Genomic DNA, 27,694 nt, shown 5'->3' on the forward strand with positions numbered 1-27,694 from the left:
CCAAGTGGGTGTTTATTAAAACTGGCGGTTGAGCGGAGGAATTAGTGACTAAACGATACATAGAAGTAATTTTAGGGGATCACGTTGTACTCAACCGCATCCTAATGCAGTATAATGCCCGTCCAAATACTGCAGGTTCCGTACGCTGTATTTACAGGATGTCCATCAATCCGCTCTGGATTGATCAGCCCAGATTCTATCGAGAATTTATGAGAAGAACTTAAGAGAGGAGTTCGGGCTTGAAATCCTATACTGCCACGAAATCGAACTTCAAATTGGTTCTAATTGAAGAAAGGGATAGCATCAAACAAGATCTACTATTATACTAAATATTGACAGGTTAATTTCAAATGAATTATCATTTTGACGAATTCAAGTTTATATTTCCTTCATTGTTTAAGATTCTTTTTCATTTGATATTCTTTCCCGAAAAAATAAGTGAATAACAACATAGACCACGCATTATAAATGAATGATTTTGAGATACTAAAATCAAAAAAAATGAAAGACACGGGAGTGCGGCAATGGCAAGGACAATTTAAGTTTTCGATGGCAGAAAATTAACTACAAGGTACTGATGGAGCGACATAACATTAGAGAATTGAGGACAATGCTTTTACGATGAATAAAATAATAACGTGAAAGGGGTCAGCCCATTATCTGCATAAACGGAACGAACATCCATTCATCTCACACGCATCAAAAGCTTGGTCTGAAAAATAATAACGAAATACCAATCTGATACCAAATTTACCCCGCTTAGTGTTCTCGTAATTACAATGTGCAATTTTAAAAATCTCCTACATCCGCATCTCCAATAAAACGAGACCAAGCATTAGTTTACAATAGTTTTCTTTCAAATGATATGCTAAAAGAAGATTCAATTAGTATTATTGAGAAGTATAAGTTTAGATTCACGACTTATGAAGTTGACAAAATTTTAGAACAACGTGGTCAGACTTTGAGATTACCGCTATATCACCCCGATCTTCACTCCATTGAACTTCTTTGGACGTCTCTTAAGCAATATGTTGCAAATTGTATTGCTACGTTCACACGCTTGACAAGCCTCGACAAGTGATCTGATTTGAGTTCGTCTTAAATTTTGGTCGCAGATTAAAAGATTCTTGTGGCAAGCGCTTACATGTAGGCGGGTATTTAGTGTCCCTTCGCCGAACAAATGTTTTTACGTTGTGCTGCCCGGTATGTACAATGTATGTATCATGAGTTTTTGGAGGTCAAAAGGCAATACTATGATTTTTGTCGAGGCACGTGATTTCTGATGCAACGTCAACGTCTACACTAATGCACTATCAAGCTTGTGAATGGCGTCCAAACGTTTGTAAAGACTTGGGGCTTGTGGATGTTCTTCATGCTCTGGCGAACATATAAAGAACTATTATAATGGCAAAATGTGAAAAAACAATTCCTCTTATATTGATGTGGGTGACATTTTTGATGATGATTTAATGAATATTAATAGTGAAACAGTAAATACTGATTCGTAGAAATCGCATGTGCATATCATGTTACAGTTTAATATAATGGAAATATTTAATTACAGTGTATGAATCAAGTTGAATATTTTGAAGGAGCGCCTCTTCATCTAACGAAAAAAATTGCCATATTATATATTATTTTTATTAATAGGAAAGTAATAAAATCATAAGAATTTTTTTCGATCTTTTTGGTGATAAAATTGCAATTCTGGTATAAAAAATCTACCAAAGTCTACCAAATATATCCTACGACTCTGGTTTATTTGATGTGTTGATGAGGACTTTTTTAAGAAGTACCTACCAGCAGAAAATTGGAATAACTGTAAAGATTTTCACACTTATTTATATAAAACGTGGGCAAGATGAGACAAAATTTCATATATACAAATATCTCGTTTAAAATGAGTCGAATACTAATCATTTTGTTTATTATTTGCAAAGAAAATTCTGTGATATGTTTTTCCAAAGAAGGTTTACATAATTCAATGACTGATGAAGAGCTTGGTTATTATTTCCAAACTAATGACAGATCTGCTGTACCAGAATACGAAATAGTAGAATTACCTGTAGTTCTACCGACTAAAGAAGCATTTGATACATCGGGCGTTACAACTGAAGAAATTTATTACACCTTTAGTGCTTTTGAAAGGTAATTATAGTTTTCTATCAATTTAATACAGTAGAAATTAATTTAGAACATGAATGTTAAGTTTTTAAAATGAATATTTTATATAAAAGGAAACCAATAACCTACTTTCATATTTCATTGAACTATAAAATGAAGCATAATTCTTATTATCGGAATATTTGATTCTAACGAGAAAATGATTTCCACTCTTTTAAAAGCGAAGGATGCTTTTTACGATATTTCTTTTCGAATAACTCTGCATTTTGCAATGAAACTATCAATACTGAGAACCTACACTTCAATTTTTCTTCGCCCATAATCGTACTTATCAGTTTTCCGCTTAAACAAGCGTAAAATTCTACTGGTGATTAAACTTTTAAACAGACACAGTAATTGAAACCATCCACTTATGAATTTTTTTAATTGCAATCAATTAATAAAGTCGTATAAAACAAGAATTGGTGAACTGTCTTCAAGATCCAGCTCGTTTGGATGCCCGGTCAATCAGGCAGCAACGACAACAACAAGGTTGATTAACTTGTCATATTGGAATTAATGAATCCACCACTGGGCCCAGAACTCATTCTTTGTATAGTCTTATCACGAAACATACCTTGTGGAGATGAAGGGAAGCATCTGCCACTCTAAGAAAGTATAGCCCACTTAATCGGTAAGTTTACTAGGTCAAAGCAAATCTCATAGTTTTCCTTGTCACTTTGCATGATATCGGATTTTGGTAGCCTCTAGTGAGCCAGGCGGACCTATAAGAAGGCTTCTATAAGCAACGGTCCCTGACAACCCACAACTATGAACTATCAGTTCGTCTTACGAAATAGTCGGGAACCGTAGAGCTTTACATCTTGTAGCTAGTAAATGTGCAGTTTTCTATCAACTTCTAGCCTGTTTCTAACAATAATTTAGTTTTTACATCATGCTTAACTGTTTAATAGGACTTTGCTGGTTATATTTAGTTTTTCTATTCGTATACCGTTCACGGACCATACGCGGTTTAGTACTACAGCATAAGCTTATCCAATAGCGAACAATCGGAGAACTAAATAAATGATTGTATGATTAATCATTCAATTTTACATCTTGTAGCTAGTGCAAAATCATCAACTTAGTGTATTATCATTAGTTCTTCAGAAATGTATGAAATTTTTGTATGTATCTGATCGTTGTGGATGAAATATTCTGTTACAAGCTATCCTGGTAGTTCTGGTAAAGATAACAGTATAAGTTGATGAACTTATAGTCTTATTATCGGTCTTTAATGAGTGTGTAAAATTTCAAACTAATCCAACACTTTAAAGTACTAGAAAAATGATGAAACCCTGTTGAGAACTAGAAGTTTTTTAAGAATATAAACTTTCAGATGGTTTCCTCCCCAATAAGCCCAGCTAGCCAAATATTTTTAAAAGCAGTAATGAATGAAGAGTGCTACTTAACTTTCAAAATAGAAAAGTTGTAACAAATGAAATACATTTCGGTTCATAAATTAATCATTTACAAACATAAAAATCAGTAACAGTGAATCCATAAATTATTGAGAGCCACTTCAATAACGTATAAAGTGTCGAAACAAAAGGCGGGCGTAAAATTTTGTGAGAGGATTAAGCACTAGATTATATGTGGTTGTATGAACTAAAACTCTCATAATTTGGCGGTTTATAATCGAAAACAGTTAGGAGTTACTACGAATAGAAAACGCTTACTATGCTGACACTTTAGAAACATATAATAAAGCTTGAAGTATTATTTTTCTCGCCCCTATATTCTTAACAAAGAATGTTGATGACTATGATGTCTAACGATTACCGAGGGTGCTTTTGAAAGTGAATTTGCCACCCTATAGTGTTGATAACACTGGTCAACAGTGGTTTTGGTGCCGAAGATTATAAATTTGATGCCCTGAATTCAAATATGCTATTAGTTTTTGCCTCAGCTCGAATTTTTAAGATATCAAAAAGATATCTTCTAAAAGAAAGATTTTAAAAGAAAAACTATGGTTTAAAGAAACACATTAAACAAGAAATTTTCATTATATAACTCAGATATTACAGATATTATTTATTATATACAATAGAAAACAGAAAAAGTTATCATTTAAACCAATTACTCGCTAAACATTTCTGAAACTTCTTTCTTGAATGTATTTTATAACAATCCCGTTTTAAAGACCAGCAGTAATCTGCCAACACGTGAGTATCCCATCTTCCTTGATAGCGATCTTCCATACATTTTATATCTTGGTGAAATCTTTCACCTGGCTCCTCACTAATGTCGCATAAATTATCAGGAAAACCGTCTAAGTGGCTGTGTAAATAGTGCACCTTAATGCTATGTTATATACCCAAGTGATCTGAAATTATTCAGCATCTCATTGACTAATTCAACATAGTTTTCATCTTTGTGTTTACCCAGAAAATTTTGAACAACTGAAACAAATGAATTCCAGGCTTTTTGTTCAATCTCAATCATTGAATTTATGAAGTCGGGGTCTTTAATCAGCTGTCTTATTTGTGGGCCGTCAAATATTCCTGCTTTAATGTTTTCTAATACTACAGTATTTTGAAATTTAATAATTGGATTAATTATGGGTGGGCAAAAACTTTCGACCGGTAGTTCATTTCGATAAGAAGATTGACTATTACCATTGTTTTTTGCAAATTCTTAATTTTCATATCATTAAACGTACATTTGTAAGGTAAATCGTCATAATATGTATTATGCAGAAAATGAATAAGACGCAAAAAGTTGTCGAGTGTCAATTTATGGTATAGCACCATATTTTTTTGGTGAGGCACTGATGGGTAACGTTTTTCTGTATCCCATTTTTTTCTAAAAGACTTAAATCTTGAATTTAGATGCAATATGTTCCTGCAACCTAATTTCCGTCCACTGAATTGTGTAATTAATTTGAGAGAACGTCTAAATTCGTATATAAATCGATGGATAGGAAGGGAGATACTGTTTCCCAATTCAGCCAGGTCAACAGACTTGACTCTTTTAGATTTAGACTTTTTGGGGGCCAGTGAAGAATTTTGTTTTTCCTTCTTGGCGTATAATCAACGAAAATAGAACCCTTAGAATATAAAATGCAACTCATGGCATTTTTCTTGTAACTGAAACGGCCGTATTGTTTAGAAGACAATTCGATGGCCATTTTTAGTATCTAGAGAGTACAATATTTTAACAATAGCGTTTTTTAACGATCTAGTTTTTGAATAACATCCTCGGCAAAATATATAAGATGCTGTTTGCACCATTAGTTCAGTGTATATTAATTTGTTTATTCAAACTTAATCAGAAAAGAAATCATTACATCCAACGCGCATGATAGAGCGAAAAAAATTTTTTTAAACAAAACTTGTTTCGCATCTTCACAATAATGCGTCCTCGGTATTTTTTGAAATGACTGTTTGCTTCACCCACGTAATTTTACCCAGAGAGTTGGGAGAGAAAGTTACTACAGATAATATTAAACATGTCATGTTGATCACAGACATTTTACAAACTTTTTTGGCATTTTTTTCAAGAAATAACGTGAGATGAACAGTTTCCGACTGACCTTCCTAATTTGGTATAATCTGGTATAAGGTGCAACGAATTTTGTAGAAAAAAATGAATATATATACAAAACATCTGCTTGGTGCAGACGATTCTGATGAATTAATACACAAAATAGTATAAAAGTGAGGAAATTGTTATTTTTTCAATCAAGTTGTGATAATAACTACATATGGGAAACCTTTTATGTATTGCAAAACTCTAACGAAGATATTCCAAACATTCGTCTGATCTGAACAGTTACTGATTATGGTAGACTAGTAATTTAATCATTTATCAATTTTAACTTTTGCAAAACATTGATTATTCAAAGAACACTGTTCACCACGTAAGTGTTTTCGAAATTTTGGAAGCAATCCGTAACGCTAGCGGCCAAATATGGAGAGTCTGAGCTACGGGCGAATCTGTAACTGGCGGTATACCATACATTATTTTCCTTTGTTTTTCTTTTATCGCTTTAATTAATTTTGGAACTAAATTAGTATAATAAGTACCTGTAATGGTGGCTGCTATTTGTTATTAATGTCTTTTCGCGTCTTCTTGTTTCCATTTTTTACCATTCGTGATACCTATTGCGCAGACAGTTTTTTCATGTTTAGTTTGTATGCAACTTTATCATGTATCATAGTATGAGAGTCCATTTTGCTACAATTATTTTTCTACCCTAATGACCCATCGATCTTGCAACATGCGATTCTAGACTAGACTTTACCTGTACGTTCATCTGCACAAAACTTAACACTATCTTATGATTCTCCCGATTTTCTTATTATAATCCCTGTAAATTGGATTTGGGATTAACTATTTTATATCGAGATGACTCCTGTTTATACTGAAGACATCGTCAACATCTGTCTTTAGATAATAGGATCCAATGTGACGTTTTACTCAATTATTTTAATGTGAATGAGAAACATTCAGTCATAGATGTCCAATATTCAATTGAAGAAAGTTATAATCTTTTCAGACCTGTCCAGTTAAAATTGTCAAGAAATGATGGTATCTTAAGTCCAAACTTTCGGACATATGTACATGATGAAAATGGATTTTCTGTACTCAATAGTACTCCTAAAAATTGTCATTACCTGCACAAAGATGGTACTACTGTAGCTTCAATTAGTATATGTTCACCTCAAAGTGTCGTAAGTACCGATTTTTTTTTTTCGCAAATTGAAATATTTTTCACTAAATTTTATCTGTTTCTTCCATAGACTGAATATTATTAATAGAATATGAATACAGTAGATCTTTCAATCAAAAAATCCAAATTTAAATCTCGCGCCAAACTAAACTATCGTACTCCATGGGTTCGCGCGGCGTTGCCACTCAGAACTCAGTCGTCTGTAAGCATTGGTCAGTGACAGTTCAAAGATTCCTTTGTTGAGTGAGGAAGTCTACATAAACAGCAATATCTTTAATATAGACAACAACAACAACTCACATCCTTCTTTTGCTTGTCATGGGGACAATTAAGAACCCGCGATGCTTTCAAGAAATTGTGAAATTACCAATCATCTACCAAAACCACAAAAATCCGTGGATGGAAATCGCAAGCTTGCTATTTCCTCAGAATCCAACCTGAGTTCATCAACATGTAAACCAAGCAGTGATTGGAAGCTTTAAGCGGTTCTACATATTCTGCTTAGATAAGAAAATAGCAAAACTATCTGTCTATGAAATAATGACAATAAGGATACTGTATATATAGCTCCAGAAGCTTGCTATTGTATCAAAGAAAGCTTGGACCAAATAAGGGAACAATTACACCTGAAAAGCACTTATACTTATTTGTATCAGAGCTAATTGACCTATGAATGAATCCCCAGAATTGCAGGAATTTTTCCATGGAAATATTCTTAAAAAGACAGCGAAATGTAGAACCAAATAAACGGATCGAGTGGTTGGAACAAAGCATCTATTTTGTTATTGTTAATTCATCAAATTTACTTTATTGTATTTTTCACATGGACTCGTGACGATTTGTAATCCGTTGAGATAAGGATGCGCCAAATAACAGAATATGAATTTGTGAAGCAAGTCTCTTACAAATACAAAATGAAGATTAATTCAATGTTTTTTCATTTGTTTTGTTATGTGTTTAGAATGTAGGATATAATTTGCTGGAATATATATTTTATTATTTTTATTTCAAAATTAACATCCCGAGATGCATAATCTTCCCTCACGAGTTGTCTAATCTTCTTGACAACCACGATCACAATGGCACATTGTAACAGAAGTTTATTTTATGGTGTATGGTAGTTTCGTTATTTTTTATGTACAGACAAAAAATGAAGATAAATACTATAAAATCCTGAAGGTATAAGCCTATAAGGTTTTTATTATGTCGTTTAAAAGAACGGACGATATAACGAACCTCCACGACACCGTAATGAATAAAAAGAACGATAGAAATAAGGAAATGGAGAATATAAATTGCAATTCTATTTCCAAATTATCCTTTTCCTTCTTCTTTTTGCGTATGTCATTACTTTTTGGTTTCTAGGATTTCAAAAATCAGTATTCTTTGCATCAATTTAAATATTGGTTGATTGATTTAATACAGTGAAAGTTAGTTCATACATTCCGATAAATAATGCCAATGATTTGTAGCAAGGTTTGATATTCTTGGAAAATTCTACTTTAGAAGTTCAGCCATTAACAGATAGATTGAAATCATTACTACGTATCGAGGAACCCATCATGGAAACATTTTTATCGGAAGAAATGAAAATTCCGCATCTCGTGAAACGGGCAACTTTTTTACCAGGTTATTTATATAATGAAGCCGAATTGTTTCCAATAGTAGACAATATTTGGTCAGAAACTGAAGAAATAAGAGCCGAGCAGCTAACAGAAGCGAAGGAGCGATATAATTTTAGAGAACGGTATGAAGCTGCAACTTCTAAAGGTCAAATTCTTACCTTAGAACTGGCTTTGTTCTTTGATGAAGCTGCCTATAAAATTTTTTCGCCATTCTTCAAATATAACGATAAGAAATTACAAGACATGCTACTAGCCTACATAAATGGGGTGAGTCTTTTGAAAAATTTCATATTTTCATATTACAACGTTATTATTTCTGTCAATTCTGTCCCACATCATCGATGTATCAAAATATTTCCAAATTTCATAAAATAAATTGTGAAAATGTCAAATTATTTATTGGTAGAGTAATATTTTAGGGTATACACTCGTGAGTAATTTACTTAGAAATTCCCAAATATTTTCAATACTTTTAAAAATAATATTAATAATTTATCATTCTCATCCTTTCGTAATCATCATACAAATTAGAAATATAAGAGTTGAAAATCTTTGAGGAAATAGTCCAATACTCCAGAGAGGCTCTTTCCAAATTATTATATACGAATATTCAGGATATTTGCAGCAATTTGAACATACTTTTTCAAATTTTATTTCAAAGAAACATACAAACAGCAATAACGCTGTTTTTTGTGTTTGTTTTTTGCTATAATCTACTTTAGTGCACTTTGGGACAAAATAATTTAACTATAGAGTCAAAGACTGGGATGTGGCATCGCTGTATAAAACTCACTTAAGGCAGTAGATATCACCTCTGAATATAGTTTATTCATATTTAACATTAATTTGTTATATCGCATAAGTTTTGATAACATAACTAACATTCTCTTATTGTATATAGTAATATTAACAATTAGAACAACTGCTTATGTAGACTCTTCTTTGCATCTCGACATGTATTGTTGCCTCTGGAAGATATTACTAGTTCATAATGCTGTTTTTGCTATTTGAAGATATTGCATCTACTGTTGCAACAGGAAACTCATCATCACACATTGGAAACAGGAAGCATGGTGCCAGAAATTGTATTCTTATTTCCAATGGACTCCTCAATGTTCGTGTCGTTTGATTGTCATCAGATCTGCTCCTGAATTCGCAGTTGAAGATGCTGACGATCTTCGACAGCACTGACCAGTAAAAAGCTTCGGATAGGATAATTTTAAATACGTCGACCGACATCTTACCAAAAGTGTTGGATAGTGAATTTATTTTTAATGTCGTTTACAAAAAATCGACGATGAGAATATCTCATGATACTCATTATTAAGAAAAATGGATGAAAATATCATCTAAAAATTTTCTTATTAGGTATTTATTTTACCACAGTTGATATTCCATATTTTTCATAAGGAGTCGATTAATTTTTGTAATTTATAATTAAATATCGTACATCAGCGACTCCTAACTAACAAATCTCTTAACTATATAGATTTCGTTGAGATTTTTTGTTTTCTTTTTAAGAAAAGTTTTATAAAAAATTATGTATGATATATGTGTTTTCAGTACGTACTTTTAACACTTGTATCATAAATAACTGTTTCAAATACTTGTTTATAGTTCAAAAATACTTGAACATATGAGTGGGATATTGGTAACTGGTCAACCAGTTGCATTTCCTGCAGCTTTGAATTAATCATGTAGTCGTACTTGGAAGTGTTTGTCGTTCACGTTTTTATCTAACTAAAATTGAATATCGATTTAATCACCAAAAAGAGATATTTGAATGAAATCGTACAAATCTACACTGTGTGTATAATCGAAGTCTTCTAACCTAATCACCAGAGGCTTGAGTACGATTTTAACGAGCCGGAGGATTCCCAGTTTCCAGAGGGGAACTTGAGTGAGGTACCAAAATGTGTCAGCACATTAGCATAATAATCGTAAGCTATCGATTCCTCTTTTTCTAGATAATCATTAAAGATCTAGAACTCCAAAACACCTTCTTCTTCTCCAGCTATCCAATTTTTAATATTGTGCAGCCAAGATATCCTCTTTTTGCCCAATCCCCTTCTTCGCTCTATCTTTCTCTCTATCAAGAGTTGAAGCAAATGATACATACCTTTCACTCCGTATTACATATCCCAGGTATGCTGTTTTCCTACTTTTTATCTTGTCTAATGATTTACGTTCTCTTCTTATTCTCCTCATAATTTCTTCGATGGTTTATCTTGCCAACTCTCAAAATTCTTCGTTAGATTAACATCTTAAATACCTCAAATCTGTTCATGGTGTTAACTTTCAGTATCCAGCCTTCCATACCGTACAATAACGCGGACCATATGTAACACGTAGGTTTTGAATTTCATGAATTAGCGCTGTGCTTTTTATATCCAGCCCTTGATCTTTACGTCTGATGACCAATGTTAACCTAACCAAGTTACCCGTTCAATCCCTACACTATTGTATGTTAGTTGTACATTCAGGAATTTATCTAATTTGCGGGCGATTACTAGGAATTTTGTCTTTTTTATGTTGATCTTATGATTCCCATAAGCCGACTGTGTATTCAAACTAAGATCAGGAGACTTTGAAGGTCATTCATGTCATCTGCAATCAACGGAATTTCGTATATTATTGATTCATGATTTACATTGATATCTAATTGTTAACCGTGGAGGGCTTCTTGACAGATGTCTTTCGAATAAAGGTTGAACTGAAGTGGGGAGAGGACACATCCTTGCCTAACACTACGTTGTGATTTCCAACTGCAGCTGATTGATTCCAATACAACGTATATCTTCACTGGACGAAAAAACGTTTCCTTCTTTGGGTAAAGTCCATTGTATCGACTATATTTTCATTTTAGGGTTTAATGGTGTATATTAGTTTATTCTACTGTTACATATTGACGGAAAAGTCGACGCAGATTATGTTTTAATACCGATTAATATTCGTCCTGATATAAATGAAATATGAAAATCTATTTTCAAATTTGAGAGAAAGTAAATTTCAAAGATGAATAAATAAAATTATCAAGTGCGAAAACAACCACACTCCATTGAGAAAACATCTTCATAAAGAAAAGAGAATTATTTGTTTGTCCTAGAAATATAAAACTTTTCTGTAATACTTCGTCATTCTGTCGATAAAAGTATTCGACCACTCAACGTAAGCTCCACCTCCACCTCTCGGAGACGTCGACAGTTACGCGAAAACAGTTTTCGGAGAAACAAGCTGAGAATCTTGATGGGCGATAGAACCCTTTTAGACGATCATATCAGTTTACAATTTAGTTTAAGTTTTAGTTCAGTTGTCCTCTATAAATATATGAATAAACACAAAAAAGAACGAGAAACTGAAATTGACACGTATCTTAGATTTTCTAAATGTTCACTTTGAATTGTCAATTAAAATTATATGAAAAGAGTTTGTTCATGTCTGATTTTTTGAGGAAATTTGTATTGATTGTTGTATTGATCAAGTTCCACCGATTCTGATGAACAATTCAATAACTTATAGACTTACAATCGTTAGTCCGATAATTTTCTGGTGTTTGTGTTCAAATTTAAAAGTATTGATACACCAAAATTCAATTTTTTTTGTTGGTTACTAATTTTCTTTCGTATAAACATCACTAACTCTTGCAATTTTATCGGAATCATAACAACCTTTTGTGTATGTTCATCAGGATTTTTTCGTGTTGCCGGAAAGGTATTTGTTTCAATAAAAACAGAAAATTGACTCAAAGTAACGAGCTATAGAGAACAATGTTTCTGACTTCTACTTATTACTAATACAAAATAAATTATAGTTTGAAAAACTTGAAAAGACGCTTTTATAGTGAAAAAACAAACAACTGTCTTTTGTTACTTCTTCCCGCCGTTTTTTTAATATATTCAGTACAGTAGAACTTCGAAAGTTATTTCAACCAAATAATACATTAAGGAAAGAACGCTATTCAAATTGGAAAGAAGGCAATCCAGGTTTTTGTTAAGCATTGCCTTAAAAATTGCCCAAATTATTTTTATTTTACACATTTTTCTTCCAGTACTGCGATATGGAAACATTACGAAAATTTCCCTTACTACACATGACATAAATAAAGGTGATTCACCTTTATTTATGGTTCACTAAGTATGGCAATTTTCAATTTCCATCCTGGCTGTTTCTTGGAAAGTTCGACCAGTTACAAAGTTCTAAATGGAGTCGCTTCAATAACATAATTTTCTTTTTAGGGGTCAACTTTTGCTCAATTTAGTTGTTTTCTATCGTGTTTGTTTAGTTTTGAGCACCAAATTTTCATCCATAGCTGATTGTATGAAAAGAGAAAACTGATTATCTATTAGAAAAATTGAATAGGTTCACAGGTGAAATCGCGTTGAAAATGTGAAATTTCGACGTTAAATCGTTTTTTGTTTATTGATCTAATAAGTAATCTAGTTCTATGGTCTAAATCTTCATAAAAAAGTTTACTCTTGATTCTACTTGAAATTCTTCTGTAAAATGGAATATGGAAACTTACGCTTTGTTTTTCATCATGAACTTCTTTTTTCTAACTTCCACGTCTCAATTACAATGTACAGAAATGAGAAAAAAATAAAATATTTTGTAGAAAACACTTGAATATTATTTGAGTTATAAAAAGATGCTATTTGCTTAAACGTTAATAAATTTCGCAAAATAAGCTAAATCCACGTATTTCCCTGATATATTTTTCTGAAAAGTTGGTCACGAAGTATTTCGAGCACCTCAATTACGTTAAAATATTTTCAATTGCTGACGACTTCTGCTTTAAGTAAAAGCATATTTTCAAAATTAAATACAGCATCGCATTTTTAGTAGCTAGAATTTTAGTAGCTAGATATGTCTAAAATATTTTAGTTTTCGTAACATCACATGAAAAAAAATTTTAAAATCAAAAAGAATCATGTCAGCAAATAATTATATTACTAATAGTTATATTAGCAGAAATTCATTTTAAAAACATTTTCTAAAATCTCGAAATGTTTTCACTCACACAAATACATACGTGCGTGTGAAAAATTGCGTCTCTTTTAAACACCCACCCCAGCAAAAATCCAGAGATGAATACTAAACAGAACATCCCACCAACTTCTGTCATTCCGACAGATCCTCATAGTATTTTACGTCTTGTTTTCCGCTCGTAGTTTCCATCCTCTTCTCCTAGTTCTCTGGGATATTCCGGGAGGTCTTCTCTTCTGGTGAAGCTCCAAAAACTGTACACCCTTGTGTCGCGATTATTTTTTCGTCGTAAAGTGGAAAACTTCCCAACTTTCTTCGAGAAAAAACTCTAATTTGATGGTCTTTCGCCCTTTCTGATGCTATTTGCATTTGCCAAATGTCAAAACAAATTGTGTGAAAAAAGTTGCTTTTTCTTAATTTTGATCAATATCAATAAGCAAATTATTCCTTCGTTGATTGTCACCAGCTTGAAAGTTCTGAACTGAGTTTTGAGTTTTTTTTTTCAAAATTCTCTTTATCTACTTTTCTGGATACACTTTCAAGTATACCAACTCTATAACATTTTCTTGATTATATATGATAGGTCTACTAATTTATTGTTTTTTTTTAAATAAATTTGGAATTCTTAGTGAACCGCCTCAATGTGACATCCATCATCATCATTAAGCCTTTCAATCCCATGTGGATTATGGCTATCGCTTTTGGCTCTTTTTCTTGACGTGGATTATTCCTCGTTTTCTAATTTTTATTTTCTTTATAGTTTATCTTTTGTTTTGATTGCTTTTGTTATTATTTTCCATTCTTTTCTAGTTTTCTATATTGAGTGCTCTTATTTGTGATCCAAGTATCAAGAAATGAAGGTGTTATTATTAAAAAAGTTTTAGTTTCACAAGGAACGCTCATAATTTTTATCTATCTCAATCTCAACCGCAAAACATCGCCTCCTTAGAGTACAAACTACAATTCAGATTATATTGAACATACTGTTTACATCACCACTACACCAAGACCCATAATTACACGTCGTCAGAGACTGAGGTAATTAGTTTACCTCGCTAAAGCTGGTGCAGACGAAACCTTTTGTGGTATCAGCCACAGAACAGTGGAAAATGTACTGGAAAAGAAGGTAGATAGGAGCAAAACCAATTTTTGGGACAACCTACAGGGGCTCAGACAGGCAAAAACTCTTCTGGGAAAATATAACCAGAGTAGATTCGCTGAATGTATCAACCTTGATACCAAATGTATCAAGGAGTTCTATCGGGGCAGTGTCACCTCAACAAACACCTAGACGCTAGACCCAACGAGGACGAAGACTCTATCGACGTTCTATCGAACTCGAACTCCAGAGCACTACATCTGGTAGCTCTTGAAATAGAAGACTAAGATCTGTGGCAATTAAAGCCGTCCCAAAATCTAGACTTTTTAAAAGGCGTGAGATTGATGGATCAGCCGATAGATCAGCTCTAAATATTGGGTTCTCCAGTATTGCAGCAAGAAAGGGGGAGACAACAGTTTCTTGGGGTCGCATACTATGTTGTCAACACTGGCAAATAAGTTTTGAAAATAAAATTCAATAATCCAATATGAATTGCAGCATGGAATGCAAACGGTGTAAGTAACCATGTACAAAAAATCATACTATTTATAGAAATAATTAGAATAGATATATTGTCTGTATCTGAGAGCCAATCCGAAAAAAATTTCGTCGACAATCCATATTATAATACTTCTCAAATAATCTGGATGGAACTGCACAGAACTAATCATCAAATCCTCACTCAACCATAAACTTTTCAAACCATATACAACAAGTACAGTTGAGCTCAAAATGGATAACAAACCAATAATTCCATTAGTGTATAGTCCTTTTCGACACAATGAAGAATCTAATGATGTATTGACAAAACTCAAATTTCACTGCTTTAATTATTTACATAAACTGTTAAGTTTAGTTTTAAGGCATCTTGACATGGTGCAAGACGACTTGCAAAAAATTGGACACAATTTTCCAAAAGTCAAAATATTTCACAGATTAATAGGTTCATTCCAGCCCATCAAAAACCGTCCTTGGTGTCTTTTCGATACTTGGTGGATAGCAATTATCGTACATAGCCGGAGATTGCGCAGAAAATATCTATAAACGCTTCCGATAACCGTTCCAAGTACGGTCCCGGCTAGCAGGTTGTAACGAACCTAATATTGCGCGTCGTTTGACATCACAACTACCTCCACTAACAAAAATTCCATATGTAAACTAAAAAAGCTCGTAACGTCAAATTTTATTTAATATTTTGTGACAGATTTGAAACTGAAAATAACAAAGGTAAGTGAAATAGTCAAGGAAAAAGTGATCAATGAATAATTGGCAATAATATCTGCCGCAGCCTCGCTTTTGCAGACTCATGAACAGGCTGGTTTTTATGCGAAAAGTAATTATACTTCTCGTTAGAACTGCAGCTTGCACGCACCCACGCAAATCAGCATCAAATCGATAATGTTGCAAGTACGAGATTTTGTATCAGCTCAACCTCATCTGCGCATGGTTTTGATTAAGAAATATTGCGTCTTGCATTGCATTGCACGTTTTATTCCATCATGTCAAGTGTTCTTTATGGTTATAAGCAACGAAGTTGCTATAATTAATTAATAAGGACTTGCCAACTTGGTTTCAAAATATAATGGTAACCATTTGAAATATTTCAAAAACTTTATTATCGGGTTGAAGTACATTCAAAACATTTATGAATGGAACTGACTTCGGTCATTGAAATGAATTGAAATAACTGAAGGGTTACTGCCTTCTTCGAATGATGTATGGATTGAATTTCGTGGAAGGTTCTAAAAATGAAAAACGTGAATGATTATAAAGAAATTGAGTTCCATTTTCACTGTAACCGGTATATAATCAATTATATTTTAGGTACAAGCTTTGTACCATCACCCTAGTTTAGGGACATCGTTAGAATTAGCTTTAGTGAGACTTGATATTATGAAAAGTCAACCGTCAAATATGCAGCACTATGACGGCGAAAGAGACAAACTATTGGACAGTTTTTGTGCTTATCAAGAAAAATTGAATCCTCGAGGTGATGGTAATCCAGAACATTGGGATATGGGAATATATGTTTCAGGGTAAGTGATATACAAAATCAAGTTTTCTCAAAAAAAAATGGCCAATCGCTCTTACCAAATAAAGTGAAGATATATACTGTTTGAGCAAAAGTATGACGCTTAAATTTTGGGAGTAATTACGGGTCAAAATAATATACATTTCGTAGGAGTATTCGTTTGGGAAGTTTTTAGGAAAAAAACTTATTTCTAGATATATTATAAAAATTTCAAATACAAGAAAATTTTTTATTGATTGATTACTAGAAACTATAATCTCGGGAATCACCAGACATTCCTCTAAGGTGTTTTTTCTACAAAGCTACACTTTGGCAAATACAGGAATCAATGTGAAATAGTTACGCTCGTCAATTCGCGTTACTAGATGATAGTAGTAGGGATTAGTACGGTCCCTCAAGCAGATATACGTGACTACTATTGTCAGCTCTACTGTGTCTGTTAAAAGAGCTCTGCGTGGGTACCTACTTTCATTGTTTTTACTAGATACCGAAATATAATATATATTTTGATTCTGGAGTACAGATTTTAGTACTTCGACTATTTACCGTACTAATTTACCAAGCGCATATTACCCTCTTTGTCATCCGAATATTTTCTCAATAAACTTGGTGACTCTCATACGTTTCTCGACATTCAATCCTGTATTTGCCAAACTATATATTGCCACTGGATACTTGTCCTCGAGGAAGTCATAATCCGGATCCTAACCTAGACATATCTTCTAGCGTTTTACCAATTACTACGTAATTTTTTTTATATAGAGTCTCATAAAAGATAATAATCATCTTCAAATTCAATTCTTGTGTTGGTTCTCGCGATATATCTCTTGAAAGAGATAATAATATACATAATATCAAATAAAAATATTTTTTCTACTACTGTGCGTGAAGTACGTACTTAAGACAAACTTTCAAGTGCGTAAAACTTTACGCACTATCACGTAAAGAAACATACATTAAGCATCAGTGCGTAAGGAATTATTATTAAGGTCACTGCTAGAGTACCAAGCTCACATACGGGAGGTACCAGGCTCAAGTCGAAAGCGAGGTCATTTCATTTTTCTTTCTATTTATATAATAATAATTATTTTTAGGTGGCATTTATGCATGACGAAGAGAAGAATTAATAAATTAAATAAATATAAATAAATATACAAGTTATAATGATTAATTCTAATTGAACATTAAACTTAAGTATCATTAAACTTCTGTAGTTTGATCAAATATTCTCTAGTAGAAAAAATATTGTATGCAATTTGTCTGTAAAGTCCTTTTACGTCGCACTTGTTACGTAAATTCGTAGTTATGAAGAACAAAGCAACAATTGAATACGTGTTTATATCGGGTGTTTCATAATTTTGGTGTTTATTATCCATGATTATCCGCATTAATAAATATTCAACTTTTTAGATTAGATTTCTTTGCATACGATAAGGGTAAAAAAAGTGGTGTAACTATGGGTTTAGCTACAGTGGGCGGTGTATGTTTGGATAAATATGCTTGCGTGATTGCAGAATTTGGTACGACAAATGTATTTGGAAAACCGTATCCCAGCGCAGGTTTCACAAGTGTTTATATTTTAGCTCATGAAATCGGACACAAGTAAATCATTTTCATCTCATTCTATTAAAATCCGATAATTCTATTTTTTTTTTTAGTTTGGGTATGCATCACGATAGTATTGGAAATAATTGTCCAAAAGAGGGGTACATAATGTCTCCATCTAGAGGTACAAATGGTGAAACTCAATGGTCGACTTGTAGTGCATCTGTGATGGCAAAACTGGGGTAGGAAATTAAACAAAATTTCAGAACATTTTTTCTACAAAAGCCATAAAATAATAATGAATAATTGGGTTAAAAACATCATAGACTCCTAGAAAATAAATAGTAATTGCAGTGTTACTTTAATTGTGAATTATTAATACCAATAATCCATTTGGAAGTAATAAATCATTATCATGCAAATTACCATAAGTCTCTTTCAACTAGTTTTAAACTTACTAAATATTCTACCACTCACAGTCTGCCGCGCGTTTCGATACCCAAGTTATCATCCTCAGAGACTGAAAGTAAACGCAGTAATTGGGAGTGTTTTGTTGAGTGGTAGTATATTCAGTATGAATATCACAATGATTCCAGAAATTCCGACTCAGTTTTAAACCAATAAAAATTCCAAAAAACTTGATATTAGTTAGCCTTAGTTGAATTTTGGAAAAAAAATAATACTTTATAAAAAATTTTCGTAATTTTCAATTATTCTCCAAGTCAATATTCTTTATGGTGTATGGAGGTTCATTAATACTCTATATTAGAAACATTGTATTACTTTTACTGTCACGGCCTCAAAGCTGTAAACCACGTGTCCAGAAAAGTTTCAATATCTGTTTGAAGAGAAGCAGTTTCTTGTGGGTCAATAATTTGGAGTTTCTTTCTAGAAATCACTATCTTCTTTCATATTTTATGCCGAGCTCTTCTTGTTTATTTTTAAATTGTATCCTTCAGCAATGTCTAGTGTTAGAAATCCTTCCCAAATACTTTGCATCGTTAGTTTGAGGAATTTGTTTATTGTTATTAGCATATTTCGTTTGTTCGTGAAGTAAACATGAGCAAATTTATTTTCGTTCAACTTGATACGCCATCTATTAGTCCAGGTGTTAATAAGGTCTATGGATGATTGTTTTCGACAGCCAGAATGACCGTATCATAGGAAAACCTTGCAATTTGATTTTATACAAGATTTGGTATACTGCTGGTATACAGTGTGTAGTGTACAGTACCTAGTACATTATCCTGCCTTGATTATGTCGATATGTTTTAGTCTTTTAAGAAGCAATTTTTCGTATATTTTCGAAATAATAGCTCATTGATAACGTCGTTTAAATCAACCGCCCAAATTAATTCAGCTAACACCCAAATCCGTAAGCAGAAGCAGATCATCACCATCAATACCGATCTTGGTAACATTTTGGAGCGGGATGTAAACAATCTGAGTGAGTTTTATGCAGTAAGACCCCAGGCTGTTATTTTTACAAAGAAGGATGGAGCTGAAGCTCAAGATTTGATTCTATCAGAGCATAAAATATCATCATCACCACAAATTCGCTTGTTGGGTGCTCAGATTGGAATCGATATGTCCTGGCATAGTCGGGTGACTATAGCCAGGACTCAGCAATAGCTTCTAGTCCTCTACAAGGCAGAGATTCGTCCATCTTTTCGTCCATCCTTTTACAAGAACTACTCGACGGGTAGACGTGGCACATGAACACCGATTGGGCCTGCAGAAGCCTTGACTACTTCAGAGACATATAGGGACTCATTTCTTTGGAGAAGAGCAAACCTGGCACGTCTTTCCCGAACACTAAAACCTATAGTTCAAATTCAAGATGAATACCCACAGGCATCTCCACACGACAGACACCACCCGAGCTACTAGAGTGTAAACTGGATTATCTTCTTGCGTTTGCTTTTTACATGAAAAAAACCATTTTTGAAATGAAATGAAATCAATTATAAATCAAATAAATTAAGTTGGAATTTCTGGAGCCGTTGGTAATATTCATACTGAATACACCAACACCCACAATTACACTGTCTACAATGGGTTTCGATAACCCAGTTATCGTGTTCAGAGAGGTAAACAGTTCACCTTTAGCCTCTGAAGACGATAACTTGGTTATCGAAACGCGAGTCAGACAGTGTGATCGTGAGTGTAGGTGTAGTGGTGGTGTAAACAGTTTATTCAGTAAGCAAATAAATTTATTATTGCCAATTAAGTATTCTTTTTATTTGATAATATACTAATGAAAAATGTTATGCACCAATTCGTTTATTACTCTAGGTATTTTACGAAGAGAATTTATTGATATGTAGACAGGGTTTGATACTTCATTAAAATGTACTTTATATTAATGATATGATAATAATGATGTTAACTAATCCTTATAGATGGGCACAATGTTTAGAGGATTCTCCGAAAACGAATAAAAATTATGACCACAACAAATTGTTGGGTATACCAGGTCAAAAATATACCGCAAAGCAACAGTGCGAAATATTGTTGAGAGACAAAGATGCCACGATTTTGTCAAGTCAAGATCAATCAACAATTTGTTACAATTTACACTGTAAAACTCCCCACAAAAGTGGGCATTATTTTGCAGGACCAGCTCTTGAAGGAACCCAATGCGGAAACGGAAAGGTACATTTGATTGAAAATATTGTAATACGATACAGTTATTAATTAAATTCTTTTGTAGTACTGTTTTGGAGGTAACTGTATCAAAAAAGCTTTACCCAAACCAATTAAAGTAGTACCAGGAGGATGGAGCAGTTGGAAACAAGGTGTTTGTAATTCGGGTTGCATAATAAATTCAATGGGTCATACTTCTAAAAGAAGACTTTGTAATAATCCGATTCCTGTCAATACCGATCAAGGATGTGAAGGATCTGGTATAGAGTTTGGTCTGTGTAATGACAATAAGGTAAAGTTAATAAGAAGGTACAAAAGGGTCGCACTTATTCAAAGAAAAGAGTCCCGATAAATTGACGTTCTTGGGGCCTACAAATATTGCTCTAGGTGGGTTTTTGTTAGACAGCTCGGAAGAGCATCTGCCGTGGTAGTATCAGTAAAAACAGGATCAGGTCAACGACCTTTCATCGCAGTAATACATTCATAAAACAAACAACTTGCTACAATCACTTGTTAAACAAAACTACTAACTACGTTTAAACCTCACACACCTTTTAAGCAAAGATAATCGATATACTTTAGATCTATTTGTAGATTTTATTAAGGATATTAGAATTGATATTCGAGTAGAATCATTGAAAAATTCTGTGCCTAATGGACTTTCAAGTCATTTTACAAACACATAAGGTAGCATCTTTATTAGCATTATATTTATGGATTCACCTTCGATGACTTGAAAAGAGATTTAAAAAATTTTCTGGAACAAAGATGAACAAAAATTATTGAGCAAATTCGAGTAAGATAGCTCATTTGAAATACTCTCAATAATATTATGAATTCATTAGATATGAAAGTACAACAGCAAACTTAGAAGGTGCTCTTTTAAAATTGAAACTTGTGCGTTTTCAGGTGTGCAATGAGAAAATATCTGCAGTTGATTATGCTTCTAAAAAATGCCGTGAGTTTTCAAGAGTATTGCCTGAGTTGGATTCCAAAGGATTTGGTCTCCAATCTCCACACGAAGAAGGTAATTTCTATTAATAATTTTTTTCTTATTTGGATAGTTCTCACTTTAACCTTAATATATTGTTCTTCATTCAATTAATCGTTGTTTTGTAGATCGACTTTGGATGGGTTGCGCTATTTTTTGCAAGAGAGCCGATTCCCCAACATATTACACCCCAAGAATAGAATTAAATGATCTTGGCATCTCGCCATATTTCCCGGATGGAACTTGGTGCAACAAGAGAAATAACTTAAATTATTATTGTTTACAGCATCATTGCTTACCAGAGGTAAGTAATTCAGAAAGTCGCATAAAGGAAATTAAATCACTAGATGTATTGTATTACTAAAAGATAATAAAAAGCAAGTCCAAGAGGGTAAACCGTGTGGAGATGCTTGTGGATACTGATCTTGAACTTCTGATTCTAAACGCTTGCACTTCTGTAGGTTGTAGTGTTCAGAAACTGATTCTAAACGCTTGCACTTCTCCAATGAAAGAAGTCTCAATAAACTAAAGTTCTGGGTGTCTGCAAGCGAGTGTTTATGAGCCACGTCTGCTCGCAAATACTGGTCGTTGAAGACAGTTCGGAAGAAAATTTGCAGTATCAATAAAACAAAGTGAGGTCAACGGCCTTTCTTAGGTCTTAGGTCGACTCTGGTCAAATTGCTATCAAGAGAGCAGAATTATATTTTATTATATAATAGAATTTGACGAATGGTTCCATCAGGGTGGGCTGTTTACCATGACTCGATTCGTATAAAAATGATTTGAATAAAATAACATAAAAATATAATAGAATGTATTATAAGTTTTTACGATATAGTCTAGATTGTATATTTTTTTTTTGTTTTAGAATTTCAAGTTATCTAGAAACAACGGTCTTATAGATGATCTATCATTTTTACAAAATGCTCGTCCACATCAAGACATTCCTCAACATATAAAAGACTACTTATCAGTTGATTCTTTTGGTAGACCTATAAAAAAGACTTTATCTGAAAATGATGACATACCTCGAGAAGAAGAATGGGAAATTCATGACTACATAGAAATTCCAGAATTGAAAGGAAAGCAAGGGATTCCAGATGATACCTCCAGTCATATCTTTCGCTGATATTTATTGCTTCTAGTTTTTGCAATAACGATGACAGAATTATAATTATCAATGTAAATAAAAGTCACTATCAGATAAAATTTTTCAGCTTAGTACAGTCTGGCTGGAACCGCGAAAGAAACGAAAACAAAATACTGCTAAAATCCAATTTGATTATTCTCGATTTTTTAGTTGAATTTGGAAGATTACAATATAAAAATTATTAAATAAAACCAACAACCAAAGTTATTTTCATATCCTTTGTTTCTATTTCAGGCAATTAAAAAACGTGACGACGCTGTCAATGAATCTGGCATTATTCTCGTATATGTGCACCTTTTTCTTCCGTATCCGCATTTGTATTTATAAATCGCATTTCGTAAATTGTTTATACCATGCCAACGTAGGCGACAGCGCGTGCGCAAAAGTTTATAAATTGAACTATATTCATAACATTGTAGGACAGGATATGATGGGTATAAAAAGGCTTATTAATACTTTATAAATGTTTATTAATAGAGAAAAACAATAAACTCTTAAATATTAAGGATTAATTGATGAAAATGCGATGTTCTGGAGGATAGAATTAACAATTTATGATACACCGTTGTATTTTCCCATTTTCCCACTAAACTAAAATATAATGAAATCAATCACCGATTCAGTGTATAAAAACCTCATAAAACTCTGTTTCGTGTATTTTTTAATCGCTCTGATCAACCCAAGCGATTTATTTAAAAAATACATCTTTCATGCATATAATATGTATCACAGTTCACTAACAATAATAACTCAGGCGAAAGTAGTTTTTCTGTCAGGAAAGTTTAGAAAAAGCACAATATTATTCGTAACAAATACGAGTTGTGTCGTATTCTCAAGTGTTCGTTGATTGGCCAGATGATATCCTCTGTTTTAAAGGCTTTATATATGTGTATGATTCTTCTCCAGATTTGTAGAATAACTGAAAGCAAAAGAAATATTAAAAGTAAATAAATAATGGGTTATTACAATTATGAACGTGAAAAAAACTGATTCAAATATTAATTTCATCAGATTCTGAAAAAATATATTTTATAAAAATTTAACGTCTTTCGTAACGGATCGAAACGATTTCAATTTCAAACTGTAAATTCAATAAAATGTATCTTCACGTCCGATGTTGTTTTTAAAGTTGTTATTTAAACTATAAAATTTTATACCACAATTCTCAATTAACTAATATATGTATTAAAGTGCATCAATCCTGCATTTTTAAAATGGCTGTGTTCAATAAAAGTATGAATTTTAAAAAATTTTATTATTATAATCTTATTGTGTATTAAAAACATACACACAAAGTTGAAAAATAACACCGGTAGGATGGCGTTAATGCGTTTCTGAAATTGTCCATATCGTCATGAAGCTTGCGCTGAGGAATTGTGTATCTGTTTGTTTGTTCGTAAATCTCGAACGATGAAAATGTGACTCATCACTCATTGAGAAGTTGTGAACATATTTTATACATGCCCAAAAACAGTAAAATCATTTTCATTCAATGCCTGAACCACTTACACAAAATTCTGAGGGTGATAATCTGACCTCCAAATCCTTCAGACAGATCTGTCTGAAATTCCCAGTGCGGCACTCTACCGACGCGCTTCTTCCCACAGCAACATTCTAAGGAGTTCGAACGGATCTCGTTCTACCACCTCTTTTGCTCGTTGTTTTACCGATTTTCACAAAATTTTTAACCTTCAACTTTATTGAATTTGCACTAGGCACTAGCTGGTTACGATTAATTTCAAAATGGGTTCGAAAACGATGCTACAAAGTTACTTGAAAGGTGAAACGGTTCCACAGCAACGCTTAGTGTTGTTTTGACCACTGTTCCTTGGTGATTTAAATGCTTTGAGGTAGGAAAAATAACCAGCCTAAGTAATTTCCTAATGATCTGAAGACATTTCAAAAACGCACTTTGTATAAAAACAAAATTGAAGAAATAGTTATTTATGATGTGAGTGTTGAAAGGAATGTTTTATTTTGTATGTGAAAAAGTAGAATATTGGATGATGACGGTTTAAAATCTATTGAGTTGTTGAGGTTGGAAGAATTTTTTCCTCAATGGTATTTCTAAAAGCAATGGAATGATCAACATAGCCCTTGTTTATTACAGTTATAATACCCTACCATTTCATAAGGTGATGGTAAAGCCAACGAACAATACCAATAAAACAAACAACAGAGAAGAATTATTCATACATGACCGTTTATATTTTTCTCATTTATAAGGGTCCCTTATACCCAACCCTACTTGAACATGAATTTAAACAAGACATGAAATTACCCTAGTTTGCCATTCCTGTCCGCTTTCCTTCCTTTCCCTCGCTTCGTCTCTCTGTTTTTGCTCCAACGATTGCTTAGCAGCTGTAGCTCTGTCAATCTCGTTGAATTTCAAACCGGCAGTTACTTCTTTCCACAATTTACGCGATTCGTTATCTTCTTGCATGTTTATTGGTCGTACTAATTTTTTTATTATACTCAATTGGTTTACGTCTACGTGTTCTTCAGTCTCCTGAAATAGAACATTATATTAGGCAACATTGCGCTAATGTAACCCAGACAGAGATACGACTTCTTGTGCGGGAACCATCTGCTAATCATATAGTTAAGTGATACAAAGTTGCCCTTATTATAAAAGTCTAGAACATCAAGGTGACAAAAGTAATGGAAATAGAACAACAATATTGTAGCAATTTAAAGAAAATTCATATAAACAGAAAAGAATTTTGCAATAAAGAACAAATGGCTGAGAGATGGAATAATACTCAAGAATGAAGAGATATCGTTTTGGGTAGAGTTGTGAAAAACATAATCAACGAGTACCAAGAAAGGATATTGGAAGAATACCAAGGAGGTTTCAAGAAAGATGGAAGAACAACGGATCAGATATTCACCGTTGGATAAAAGCTTTTAGGCAGGCTTACGACATGGTAGATAAAAATAAAATGTATGTTGTCCTTAATCTACTAGGATTCCCAAAACAAATTGTTAAGCTAGTCAGGAAGACATTAGATAACTATGACAACAATTTAGGATTGAAAAGGGATTAAAACAAGGATATCAAATATTTTACACAGCATAGAAAGAAATGTTAACAGCATTCGGTAAGATTGAAGTGGCTGCAAAAAGTTTTGGATCAAAAGTAAAACCAAGAGGAAAAAAAGTATATGGTGTTAAGACGGAATGTGATTGGTAGAAATAGGTCAAAAAATATAAGATTAAAAAGCTTGTGGATTCGAATACCTGGCAGAAGAGTATCGAATGGAAGAGAGCGACTACTTTGTGTTGTTTTGCAAACGAATAATAAATAATCCAAAAAAAATTACTGCCAATGTCAAGACCTACATTTTGAGTTTTTGCATCTGATGCAAACATCTGATACAAAAGATTATGAGTGACACCTGAAGGGAGGCTCGTAATTACTATAAGGTATATGTTTAACATTAAATAGGTACACAGTGCAAAATGGCGTCCATACTGCTATTCGCAGCGAATTCGTTGCGCACTCGCTCCGCTTTAAAGACGCTCGCAATCCGCTAGTATGATAAAGCCCTCATATATTGAAGTGAAAAATGGGTTTTAACAAAGGCTGAAGAAATAAAACTAGTTGGGAGAGGAAGGTGTTGAGGGTTAATGAAAACAAGTGAAGGGCTATGAAGAAGAACTAAAAAAGAACTGAAGGATTTGTATAAATACCCATCAATAACCAGATACATAAAAGCCCAAGGAGTAAGATAGTTGGATGCCGGGAAATTGATCTGCAAAAAAGGTCATTGAACAGGGAGAGGGAGGTACAAGAAGGAGGAGAAGGCTAAAGAAACAATGGTTGGTTGTAGTTTTGAAGAATATTTGAGAGGTAGAATAATTGTTCAGGGTCGCAACCTATGGAGTAGAATTCAGAAGAAATCAGTGGAGACCGATGAGGAAAAGTATAGGATAGGAGTATAGGAATGTAATTTGACTTACTCTGTCAGTCCACTTGTAGTCCATGACGCCACTCCATTCTCCGGATACCGTCAAAAATGGCTTCTTCTCATCCGGTCCGTAAATATCAGCAGTAATCTTATTTTTTTTATTACCGTAAAATGGTTTTGTTATAAATTCGATATTACAATTATAACCGGTTTTTGGACAACTTATGGTAACGGTACCTCCCAGTTCAACCCAAGGTACAGTTAATATCGATCTACCATATCCGTTCGGGAATGTTAAGATATATTCTTCGTCGTAGTCTATGACGTTAACAATACCTTGTCCAATGTTGTAGACGCATATCGACAGACCAAGAAATTTGGATTTCGTGTAAACGTGAGCATTGAAGCTGATGCGTTTGTTGTAATGTTCGGCATAAAATGCAGAAACTGAAAAAATATATTATTTTATTAATCAATTATACATATACAAAGCGTACAACATCCTAAATTTTTTTCCTAAAGCTGAATAAGGACGTGTAGAAGTTTGAAAGGATAACTTTCTCGACATGAGTATAGTGTCAAAAAGTTGACATTCCAAAAGATATTTTAACACAGTAGGTACTGAATTCGATGTCTAAAGCGATTGTGAACAGACTGTTAGTGAGAATCACTGATGAAGCAACACAATATGCAAAAAACTGCACGCAACTTATTCTATTACTGCTCGGTCTTAAAATATTTCTAAGAGAAAAAATCAAGTACGACACAACGAGGATTAACATCACAACGACTACCGAGATGGTTTGGCTACGAATTGAAGAAAAGATATTAATAAGGAAGATTTATAAAACAGAAAGAAAGGAAGATCGGGAGG

General features: G+C 33.2%; 2 protein-coding genes across 3 annotated transcripts in view; one reads left to right on the forward strand and one right to left on the reverse strand.

Annotated features, from left to right (window-relative positions):
* The first annotated feature begins 2,720 nt into the window (after positions 1–2,720).
* Positions 2,721–23,104, forward strand: LOC130902474 (A disintegrin and metalloproteinase with thrombospondin motifs adt-2-like). The gene is made up of 11 exons (XM_057814652.1): positions 2,721–2,797; positions 6,665–6,839; positions 8,311–8,730; positions 16,370–16,581; positions 17,988–18,179; positions 18,236–18,364; positions 20,525–20,777; positions 20,836–21,060; positions 21,678–21,795; positions 21,888–22,063; positions 22,628–23,104. The coding sequence occupies exons 3-11, from the start codon at positions 8,401–8,403 to the stop codon at positions 22,886–22,888; spliced, it is 1,896 nt and encodes a 631-aa protein (XP_057670635.1). The 5' UTR covers positions 2,721–2,797; positions 6,665–6,839; positions 8,311–8,400; the 3' UTR covers positions 22,889–23,104.
* Positions 23,105–23,355: 251 nt separating this feature from the next.
* Positions 23,356–27,694, reverse strand: part of LOC130902473 (oxysterol-binding protein-related protein 9) — a 54,497-nt gene continuing 50,158 nt past the window's right edge. For both annotated transcript variants that reach the window (XM_057814651.1, XM_057814650.1), the window contains exons 12-14: positions 26,873–27,267; positions 25,191–25,418; positions 23,356–23,828 (exon numbers count right to left, since the gene is read on the reverse strand). In XM_057814651.1, coding sequence (XP_057670634.1) covers positions 23,742–23,828; positions 25,191–25,418; positions 26,873–27,267 — 710 coding nt within the window. In that variant the 3' untranslated portion in view covers positions 23,356–23,741. The remainder of the gene's footprint in view (positions 23,829–25,190; positions 25,419–26,872; positions 27,268–27,694) is intronic.

Source organism: Diorhabda carinulata, chromosome X (assembly GCF_026250575.1).
Source record: "Diorhabda carinulata isolate Delta chromosome X, icDioCari1.1, whole genome shotgun sequence".
NCBI classification, from domain to species: domain Eukaryota; kingdom Metazoa; phylum Arthropoda; class Insecta; order Coleoptera; family Chrysomelidae; genus Diorhabda; species Diorhabda carinulata.

Bases quoted from the DNA above. Each gene is read 5' to 3' on its own strand.
- LOC130902474 (XM_057814652.1), top strand. From the start codon at position 8,401: ATGGAAACATTTTTATCGGAAGAAATGAAAATTCCGCATCTCGTGAAA. The intron at 18,365-20,524 runs GTAGGAAATTAA...TAATCCTTATAG, and splicing joins TCTGTGATGGCAAAACTGGG to ATGGGCACAATGTTTAGAGG. The intron at 22,064-22,627 runs GTAAGTAATTCA...TTTTTGTTTTAG, and splicing joins AGCATCATTGCTTACCAGAG to AATTTCAAGTTATCTAGAAA.